The 10,823-nt window shown below is 60.6% G+C and overlaps 1 protein-coding gene across 7 annotated transcripts in view; it reads right to left on the reverse strand.

The window, feature by feature from the left end:
* Positions 1–9,851, reverse strand: part of WIZ (WIZ zinc finger) — a 52,630-nt gene extending 42,779 nt beyond the window's left edge. For 4 of the 7 annotated variants that reach the window (XM_052670739.1, XM_052670735.1, XM_052670738.1 and 1 more), the window contains exons 1-2: positions 9,829–9,851; positions 2,492–2,958 (exon numbers count right to left, since the gene is read on the reverse strand). In XM_052670739.1, coding sequence (XP_052526699.1) covers positions 2,492–2,958; positions 9,829–9,836 — 475 coding nt within the window. In that variant the 5' untranslated portion in view covers positions 9,837–9,851. Of the gene's footprint in view, positions 1–2,491; positions 2,959–9,355; positions 9,568–9,828 lie in introns of those variants that run through there. The other 3 variants (XM_052670736.1, XM_052670742.1, XM_052670741.1) reach the window with 3 other exon arrangements.
* Between the last annotated feature and the right edge of the window lie 972 nt (positions 9,852–10,823).

The following is a 10,823-nucleotide window of genomic DNA, read 5'->3' on the forward strand; positions in this document are numbered from 1 at the left end:
CAGTTTGATGCGTGGCACTGGTTGGAAATCCATAGCTGGGCTTTCCAGCCGGCTACGAAGCGTCCCCAGGGATGAAGTCGTGTCCTGTGCAGGACCTTGGGGACACCCCACACCACAGCCCAGTGCAGAATGTCCCAAGACTGGGGACCTTGGGGACACCCCTCACAACCAAACGGATGCCCCCACGTCGGGGACCTCGCGACGCTCCGCGCCGCTGCAGAAATCCCACAGAGGGACGCCTCAATACTGGGGACAACTCGCACCATCACGGCTGGATGTCCCTACGCTGGGGACCTCAGGCCACCCTACACTGCCACAGCAACCCTGAAGTTGGATGCTCTGATGTCGGGGATCGTGGAAACACCTCACAGTGCCACACAGATCCCAAAGTTGGATGTCCCAACATTGGGGATCTTGTGACACCCCAGGTGTCATCCCAAAGCAGGCTGTCCCACTGCTGAGGGGACCTGGGGACACCTGAAGCTGCCACGGCAATCCCAAAGCAAGACATCCCTGCACAGGAAACCTCACGGCACCATTCCCAAACTGCTTCCCCCCTCAGCAAGCCTCAAATCCCAACCTGCCCCATGCTGATAACTCACCTATGGGGACACAATGGGGACAATGAACAACAACCGGCAGGACAAGGGAGAATTCAGCACAAAGCTCAGCGTGCAGCGACCTCGGCTCCAACAGCCCTGCCCCAATGCTGCTGATATGGGGAGGAAACCCCCCAGGCCGGGGCTGATAAGGGTCCCGTGATGCAGGGCATGTGCAGGGAGTTGCAAATGCAGCCAGCAGATAAGGGCTTGGGATTGAGATCTGTGAGCCATGCTGCTCCCTCAGCCCCAAAGGAGGGAGGGGACTGCAGAGCATCCCCATTTCCCTCCAGGAAAAACGCAGTTTGAAACTATTTATTGCCTAAACGGCTGCTTGGAGAGGACAGAGCCCAAAGAGCTTCTCGTGGAGGAAAGAGGAGACACGAAGCCACCGAAATGCAAAGGCTTTCCATCGGGATTTCCTCCTTCTGCTCCCAACCTTGGCTCAGCGCTCTTGAAGTCCTGAGCAGCCGCGGGTGAAATCAGCCAAAGCAGAGCACGAGGCTCCTCTGAGCAAGGCAGGGAACCCAGGATCGCTGCGCATCGCTCCGCACCAAACCTGCCTTCCCTCGGGGATTTTTAAGGGGAAGAAAGCCCTGAATTCTGCTCAGCACCAAGCAGGATTTGCCCTCCAGCTCAGCGCAGGAGGAAAACTGCCCTGCCCTAAACCTCACGCCCGGCTGCCCCGCGTTGCTCATTCTTCAAACACTCCTTCCCCCTCCGTGAGTTAATTTTCCACCCGCTGTCCGCAGCGGAGGAACTGAGAGCCACCTTCCAGCCGGGAGTTAATTAACGAGGCCAATCACCAGCCAGCATCCCAGAAGGAAAGAGGGAAGGAAGGGAGGGCTGTGAACGCGCAGGGTGGACGCGAGCACCCCGCCAGCACTCGGCATCCAAACGATGCCAAAGTTTTGGAGGATGCAGGGATGGCACAGAAACAGGGAAATCCTCAGAGCAGGCGAGGGGCAGATGCTGGAAAAGCAGGGATTTAGGGAAAAGCAGCAGCTGCGAGGGGCTGCCCTGCAGGAACAGAGCTGGGGAAGCACAGAAAATATCCCAAAAGCACAGCACCGTTGCTCACCAACATCCAAGATCCCTTGGAGCAGGATTTTCCATTGGGATCACTGGTAGGTAACAGAGATGCTCAACCCAACCGGGCGCAGGCGGCGGCGTTTCAGCCCCAGAGATACCAGAAAGCAGCCACAGATGGCAGATCTGACTCACCAAGCGCGCCCAAAAGTTGGGTTTGCTGCAGCAAGGGGGGTTCAGCGCTGCCCACGCGCATCCTGAGCTCCCGAGGGGACGCACAGCACACGTGGCTGCAACCCAACACGAGAGCTTTTGGGGCACACGGTGGGTCCCAACCGTCAGACCTGGGCTCCAAGATGGCCCTCCAGTGCCAGCTGTTGAGAGTTGGCTCTTCCCACAGACCAGATCCTGGTGCCATCAGTCTCCACGATGGAGATGTGACCTCAGTGGGTTACCAGAGCTCCTAAGACAGCTCCCTGGCCAGCTCATAGCCTTCCACTGAGGGTGATGGCACGCGTCCCATTCTGGGACCCCAGTAAGGCCCAAGTGGGGTTTGGCACGCCTGTCTGCTGCTGGACCCAGACACGAATACACTCAGCTTCCTCATTTTACCGTAACCCCAAGCCTTAAATCCGCACCTCTCCCACCCCCCCGCAGCTCCATTTCCCCAAATCCTCAACACCTCGTGGCAAAAAAACGTCTCCAAACCACACGAGGGAAGAACCATCACAAACCAGAGCTGGGCAACGCCAGCGAGACCCGGGCTGCCAACCAACCAGCAGACAAAACCAAAGCAACCCCAAACCCAACCGCGGCCATGCAAGAGACGCCACCAGCCCGCAGCAGAACCCAAGGCGACTCACCGGCCACGTCGCAGGCTTCCAGGGCGATGTCGGGCTCTTGGCGAGACAGCGGAGAGAAGAAGACGGGGTCTTCTTGTAGGGGACAGAGCTCAGTGCCAGAGGGTCCCTTCGTGTCCCTGCTCATCGTCACCAAGTCATCAGCGGTGTAGAAGGCGGCTTCGCCGAGCTCCGTCCCCGCTTCCGCCGATGTCCCAGATAGAGCCGCGCTCTCCAGAGGCTTTTTTGCATCTTTCACAAAAGCAGCTCTTCGCTCTTCACCTTGGGGGCAATCGGGGGCAGCGAAATTCTCTTTGTTTGGCTCCAGTGGCATCAGCAGGGCTCTGCTTCCATCTCCCTGGCGCTCTCGCTGTTGCTCTGATAAAGTAGGGACAGCTTTCTCCATCCCTTGCTGATTGTGCTGTGTCACTTGGAAAAAAACACCGCGCTGGGACTCGGGAGGGTTGATGGCCAGGGACAGCCGGAAAAATCTATGAGAAACAGAGATAAGAGAGGGGAAAATGAGAGGAGCGCGGCTTCGCCGAGGCGGAGGAGGCTGTGAGAGCAGCAAGCAGCTCCCGAAAACCCAGCAGGCTCCATCCAAGCTGCTCTTCCCAACGCTGCCCTCTGCTCATCCCTCATTTACTGCTTCCCAAGTCAAGCCCTGGCTAAGATTTCGGGTCCCACCGCTCGTCCTTTGCACAGTGCCAGGTCCGTCCTGGAGGTGATGCAACCAATACAAAGCTTTCTCCCCGTCCCATCATAGAGAGGGAAGGCAGACAGCATCCCTCTGCTTTGGGACCATTCATCCCCTCACAACAAGCCAGAGAAAACCCTCAAACCTGTTATTTCCCCCCAGAAGTGCCCGAGTCCCATAATGCTGCTGCCGGAAAGATCGTAGTTTGAACCCTCAAAGACCCCCGGTTCCTAAAATCCGAGGGTCACTGCAGACACTGAGCGGGGGTTAAAGGAACAGAAGCAGCCCGGTCATGGGCACCGACCCAAAATTACCCACAAGAAATCCTCCATCCCCACGTTGAGTTAAAGCGTACGGATCAGAGCAAATTGGGGATCTTCCAAGTGAGCCAGGTGGGTCCGTCCCCCTAAAACCAACGCGTTGCCCCCAAACCCACGAGTTGTAGAGGAGGCTGAGAGGGGCGGGGGTGAGAATCACCTGGAGGAAGGGAGATCTCTGCCACAAAGAAGAAAGCGGTGCTAAAAAGCGCAGCTTATCGCCTGGATAAAGGCACCCGGGGAGAGGCAAGGAGCTAAATTTACACAGCCAGGGATGGAGAAGGCAGGGAGACTATAAATACCTTCAAGGTAACAATGCAAATGAAGAGAGGGAATTATTCGAGCTGTTATCAGCCACCGTAGCCCGAGGCCGTGGGAGGAAAGCGGCGGAGCCAAGCGGTGGCGCGATGACCCCAAAACCTTCTCCTTTCCTCCTCAAAAGCCACTTTGCTGCCCTCACCCCTGTAGTGGGGCGAAGCGCCCCAACTCTTGGGCTACTCCGTCCTCAGCGAGATTAAAAGAAACCCTAAAAATACCCCAAAATCCGGTGCCGTCGCCGCCTTTACGCCAGACCCGTCCTGCAGTCGGATGAGATTTGGGCACCCAGTGGGACCCCGAGGCGCCCAACGCTCAAATGCGCTGCATGACTGCGTTTCCAAATCGGGTTTTGGAACTGGAAGCATTTTGCACCCAACGCCGCCGCCGTCCCAAAGCTGCTGGGTAGAAGATGCTCAGCCAGGATCAAGTCAGTCCCCGTGGAAAACTCCCCTTTTTCTTGCTTAAATCCAGCTGCAGAAGGACGCGGAGAGACGTGGGACATCCTGATGGTGTCACCCCCTATTTCCCATCGCATCGGCCAGGTGCAGCCGGATGGACGGCTCAAACCTCAGCCCGAGATCGAAGCACACCCCGAAAAAGCTGATAAACCCACCCTCAACTCAAGAGCAGGCTTCGATTTCATCGCAGGAGCCAGAGGAAAACAATGGCCCATAGTTGAGCCCGTTGCCTCCATGCCAAGCATTGGGTGCCGTGAGCGATAAGAGGTGGCAAAGAGAGACCTGAAGGGAGCAGGATTGGACCCAGGCAGCACCCAGGGCTCAGCAAGGAGCAGATTTCACCCAAAGCCCTGGGAGAAGTTGGAGCAAAAGGAGGGAAATCACCCCAAAACGCGTCACCCCATTCCTAAAACCGCGACGCGACGGAGGGGCTGATGGCAAAATGAGTGCGGGCAAAACGAACGAGTCCCTGCGGAGGGACCCGAGGGGTGCAAAACAATCTGAAATGAAGCAAAACAACCTGAAGAGCAATTTTTGTTTCCCTTTCCAGCGCCCCACTTTGGCCCTTCCAGCCTTACAGCACCCCAAACCGAATCCACAGCCCCGCGTGCACCGACCCCGACGTCACAAGGAACCTGGATTTTGGGTAAACCCCACAAAACCAACGCTGGGCACGCTGGAATTGACCCACGGCCCTTCTCTCCTCCCCCTCCTCCACACACATGGGTTCTTTGGGGAAGAGCTGAAGCCTCCCTGCTCCAGGAAGGGGCTTTTCCCCTTTGCAAGACTGCTGGTGTCCCTCCTCTCCACTGCGACCAACCGCTGCCCTTCTCCATCTCCCAGCTCTTGGTTGGGGTTTCTGAGTCCGATGGGGGAGGAAAAGGGAGATTCCCCCTCCTCACAGCCACCTCTGCAGCTCAGAAACCCACGGGGAAAGGCAGCGGATGCCTCCACCCTAAAGACCCCCGGTTTGGGACAGGTTGGGGACGCTTCCGTCGCATCACCCAACCGTTCCCCCGACTGCGATCCATTTAAACCCCCCCCCCCCTCCCAAATCCCAGGCAATTTCTGGGCTCTAAAAAAGCAAAAAGAAGCCACGAAAGTCGTCTCACCAAACTCCCCGGCATCCGTTCATGGCGAGGCACGGAGCAGCACTGCAGCATCCCTCCCCCAACCCATCGCCCCGTGGCCACGCGAAGGCGGAGCGGCACCGCCACAATTTAAATGCTAAAATGGTTAAGTGGGGACAATTGCTTCCTTCCCTGGGAGCCGAGGATGGGGAAATGCCCCACCAGAAAGCCGAGAGAGATCCGCACCGGGCCTGATGGCTCCTGGTGCCATTCGGAGCCTTTTTGGGGGGCTTTTTTTACCCCTTTTTTGGTTGGGTTCTCCCATCCAAACGCTTCGATTGCGAGGATTTCTTCTTTGGGGAACAACTCCAGAAGCGCAAAGAGTGAACGATCGCAATGGAATTCGATCCAAGGAGGAATTTGGGGAAACTCCCAAAAGCTCCAAGCGACCACGATGGGATTTTTGGGTTGGAGCTGAGATCCACGATGGTTTCCCTCCATGGCGACGACGTTTTCGTAGCAGACGCTGGGTTGCAAATGGGATCCTGGCAAATTTCCTCCCTCGGAGAAATCAGCAGATTCTCCCCGTGTGTCCAAGAAGGAAAACTTCCCAAAGCTGCTTTAAGGACAGCATCGAGCAGAAGGGTTTTTCCTCCTTCCAAGAGTCGAGAAGCGTCCCCTAAAATCTCCTTCCTCCTCTCGGCTCGCAAAGCTGCGGCGCTGGGATGGGAAATCCAGCGTTGGGTTGGGATGCAGCGTTCGTTCTGGGATCCCAGCACACGGGGATGCTGAGCTCCACCATGGCAGCGTTGGGTGAAACGGAGCGACGTCGAGCCCAGAGATGCTCCAAAGGGCCGTGGGGGGCTGGGGGGGGGGGGGATGAGCTGCATGGGGAAGAACCCCGGCCCCCAAAGAGCCCCCAGAATCACTGATGTTCCCATCACGAAGGCTCCCACTCCTCATTAGCGGCCGCTCGTTAACGGAGGGTTCTTGGGGTCTCCAGGTGGGCGAAGTGATGCTGAACCAACTCAAAGAGGGGGGAAACAGGTCCAAATCCGCCCCCCTCCCATCCAGCCCCATGTCACCCACCTGGTGACAGCTGTCACCTGGTGTGGCATCCCTGCCTCGTGTCACTCTGTCCCCGTTCCACCCCCCCAGCACAGTCCTGAAGCAGGGGGGTGGGCGTCCCCATCACCACGTGTCCCCCCAACCCCAACCTCCACCTTTACCCCATTGCTACCCATCCCCCACCCCACTGCCACCTGTGTCCCTCAACTGTCACAAACCCCTCCACTGCCTGAGCCCCCCCCCAAAACACTTTTTCTCTCCCTCCTCAGCACAGTACCCCCACCCCCCATTACTCCATTGCCACCTGTGTCCTGTCAGCTTGCACCCCCCCCCATCACCATTTGTGACCCCAAACTGCCACAGTCCCCTATACAAAAACTTGCTCCCCCCTCCCTTATAGCCCCCTCCCCAGGACAACTGTGTCCCACTCACCAACCCTTCCACTCCCCCATATCAGCACAGCCATCCCCAAAACAATTTCCCCCTACCCAACGCAGCCCCCCCCCCAACATCCCCACTGCCAACTGCATCCCCCCCATCACAACACCTACATCCCCCTCCCCACTGCCACCCGCGTTCTCCATCAGTCACAACCCAAGCCCCCCCATCTGTGCCCCCCCATCGCCACCTGCGTCCCCACCTGTCCCAACCCCAACCCTCAAGCATCCAAGACCCCCATCTCAGAACAGACCTCCAACTCACCCAACTGTCACACCTCCCCCTTAAGACCCCCCCCAAGCACAGACCCCCCCCCGGAACAACGCTGTGTCCCCCCACACTGCCACCTGTGCCCCACCACCACGACGTCCCCGTTACCCCCAACAACACCTGAGTGTCCCCCAACACTGATACTTGTGCCCCCACGCTATCACAGCCCCCCCCCAAAAAAACAGCCCCCCCCTCATAACCTCCCTAGGACACCCCTCACCCCCCCCAGGACACCCGTGCCCCCCCTCCATCAGAACACCCCTATTATAACACCCAAGCACCCCCCCCCCCCCCCATCAACACTGCTCTCACACTGCTACAACCCCCCCCCCATGAGCCCCCAAAACTCTGAGCACCCCCACGTCCCCACTGCCACCTGTGTCCCCATACAGTCACAACCCCCCCCCCCACGGCCCCACAACTGTCACAGCCCCCCCAAAACACTCCCCCTCCTTGTTGCCACCTGTGCCCTCCCAGCACAGCCCTCCCATAACCCCCATTGCCCCCCCCATTGCCACTTGTGCCCCCACAAATCCCCCATGTCCCCCCCCCCCAGACTCTGAGCCCCCCTATTAAAGCACAGCCCCTCAGGCCACAGCCCCCCAATCCCCTCCCCCCAGCACAGTACCCTCCATGTCCTCACTGCCACCTGTGCCCCCCAGCACAGCCCCCCCATAACCCCTGTGATACCTGTGCCCTCATTACCACCTGTGTCCCCCACATCCCCCCACCCAAACTCTGACCCCATCTCAGCACAGCCCCCCCCCGGGTCCCCACACTGTTACAACCCCCCCCAAAATACTCCCCCCCATGTCCTCACTGCCACCTGTGCCCCCCCCCCAGCACAGCCCCCCCATAACCCCTATGATACCTGCGCCTTCATTGCCACATGAGCCCCCAAAATCACAAACCCCCCCATGTCTGACCCCCCCCCCATTTCAGCACAGCTCCCCGTGTCCCCATTGTCACAGCCCCCCCAAAACACTCCCCCCCCCCCATGTCACCATCACTGTGTTTCCCCCCAGCATAGCCCCCCCATAACCCCTACAATACCCGTGTCCCCCCCATTGCCACCTGAGCCCCCACAATCACAAACCCCCCATGTCCCCCCCGAGACTCCGACCCCCCCCATCTCAGCACAGCCCCCCCAAAACACTCCCCCCCATGTCCTCACTGCCACCTGTGCCCCCCCAGCACAGCCCCCCCATAACCCTTACAATATCTGTGTCCTCTCTGTGGCCACCTGTGCCCCCAGAGTCATAAGCCCCCCACGTCCACCCATCTCAGCACAGCCCCCTGTGCCCCCATGCTGTTTACAACCCCCCTCAAAACACTCCCTCCTCCATTGCCACCTGAGCTTCCAGTCACAAACCCACCATGCCCCCCCCAGGCTCTACGCACCCCCCATCTCAGCACAGCCCCCCCATGCCCCCACACAGTCACAGCCCCCCTACCCTCTCCCCCCAGCACAGTACCCTCCACGTCCTCACTGCCACCTGTGCCCCCCCAGCACAGCCCCCATAACCCCTACGATACCTGTGCCCCCATTGCCACATGAGCCCCCACAGTCACAAACCCCCCCAACGTCCCCCCAGACTCCGACCCCCCCATCTCAGCACAGCCCCACCGTGACTCCCACATCATAGCAGCCCCCCCAAAACACTCCCCCCACAACACCGTTGCCACCAGTGTTCCCCCCCCCCAGCACAGCCCCCCCATAACCCCTACAATATTTGTGTCCTCTCCATGGCCACCTGTGCCCCCAGAGTCATAAGCCCCCCACGTCCCCCCCAGACTCTGACCCCCCCCATCTCAGCACAGCCCCCCCTGTGTCCCCACACTGTCACAGCCCCCCCAAAGCACTCCCCCCACCATGACACCACTGCTACCTGTGTTTCCCCCCAGCACAACCCCCCCATAACCCCTACGATACCTGTGCCCCCATTGCCACACGAGCCCCCACAGTCACAAACCCCCCCATGTCCTCCCCAGACTCTGACCCCCCCATCTCAGCACAGCCCCGCCGTGTCCCCACACTGTCGCAGCCCACCCATTCACTCTCCCCCCCCCCCATGTCACCGTTGCCACCTGTGCCCCCCCCCCCGAACTCATTACTCCTAGGACACAACCGCCCCCCCCACCGTTCCCACACTGTCACACCCCCCCGCACCCCCCCACCCCGCTGTCACCTCTCTCCCCCGCCCCCAAACCCCCGTCCAGCACTCAGGACGGTTCCCCCCCCCGTTACTCACCCCTCTCCCCCCCCCTCAGCGCCGCAGCCGCCACCCCCGGGGCCGCCCGCCTCTCTCGCCGCTCCGCCGCCGCCGCCGTTCTCCCCTCGGAGGGGACATGGTCCCTTTAAATCCCCCCCCGGGGCCTCGGCCGGGCCCGGGCCCCCCCTCTCCGCCTCTTCCTCCTCCTCCTCCTCCGCCGCCGCCGCCGCCGCCGCCGCCTGCGCCGCTCGGGCCGCTCCCCCGCCCCCCCCCCGCCGGCGGGGCCCGACGACGTCACGCCGCGCGCCGCCCGCCCGACGCCGACATCTTGGGGGCGGCGAACGGGGCCCCAGCGCCGCCTCCGCTCCCGCCGCCGCCATCTTGGGGCCGCCTTAAGGCCGCCCCGCCCCCCCCCCCCCCGCCGGCGGGATCCCCGCGCGCCGCCGCCGCCGCCGCCCCCTCCGCCCTCCCTGGGCTGAGCGGCGCGCGGAGATGACGTCACAGCGCCGTACCGAGCCATTTTTTTTCCGGGCCGCGCGGCTCGCTGTAATGACGTCACTTTTAGACGGAGCTGGGAGCGGCGCGAGGTGATGGCGTCACCGAGCTGTTGGTGCCGCCATATTGGGAGTGACGACCTTCTACGGGGGGGAGGAAGGGCTGTACGTCGCGGAGTGATTGCGTCATCGGACCGCGACGAGGGTGCAGCGTTGCCATCTTGGGGGGCGCAGGGGAATGGGCTGCGCGAGGGATGCATGCGGTCCCATCACCCCCACAAAGGGTCCCCCGCGGCCCTTTCGCCCCCCGTGGCCTTTTGCTATGGTTCCCCATGGACGTGCCCCCGTCATGGCAGGGTTTCCATGGTTCTATCTTCTCCAAAGGAGATGTCACCTCTCAAAACAGTCCTGACCCAAAGGATCCTCGAGTGCCCCTTTGTACCCCTCAAAGGGTCCCCGTCATCCTGTCAGCCCCAAAGTGTGCTCACGGTCCCCGAAGGTCCCCATGGTCCCATTGCCCACCAGAGGCTCTGCGTGGCTCTGCCCCAAAAGGTCCTCGTGGTCCTGTGCACCCACCCAAACATCTCCATGGTCCCATCACCCACCCGAGTCCCCACGGTTCTGTTGCTTTTAGAGGGTCCCTATGGTCCTGTCACCCCCAAAACACCCCCGTGGACTCGGCATCCCCAAAGGTTCATCCCCAGATGGTCCTGTCTTCCACCAAAAGATCCCCATGGTCCCATCACCCACCAGAGGGTCCTCATGGTCCTCTCACTCACTGGAGTCCCCAGGGTTCCGTCACCCCCAAAAGGTTCCCATGGACTCGGCGTTCCTAAGTGGTCCCCATTGCCGTGTCCCATAGGGTTCCCCATGGTCTCATCACCCCTAGATGAGTTGCCATGGTTCCAACACCCTCAAAAGGTCCCCATGCTCTCATCACTCACCACAGGGCCCCCCCTGGCTTTGCCCCACAATGTCCCCACGGTTGGGGACAGGGTGACAGTAGAAACAGA

This window comes from Tympanuchus pallidicinctus, unplaced genomic scaffold (assembly GCF_026119805.1).
Source record: "Tympanuchus pallidicinctus isolate F22 unplaced genomic scaffold, pur_lepc_1.0 scaffold92, whole genome shotgun sequence".
NCBI lineage: Eukaryota > Metazoa > Chordata > Aves > Galliformes > Phasianidae > Tympanuchus > Tympanuchus pallidicinctus.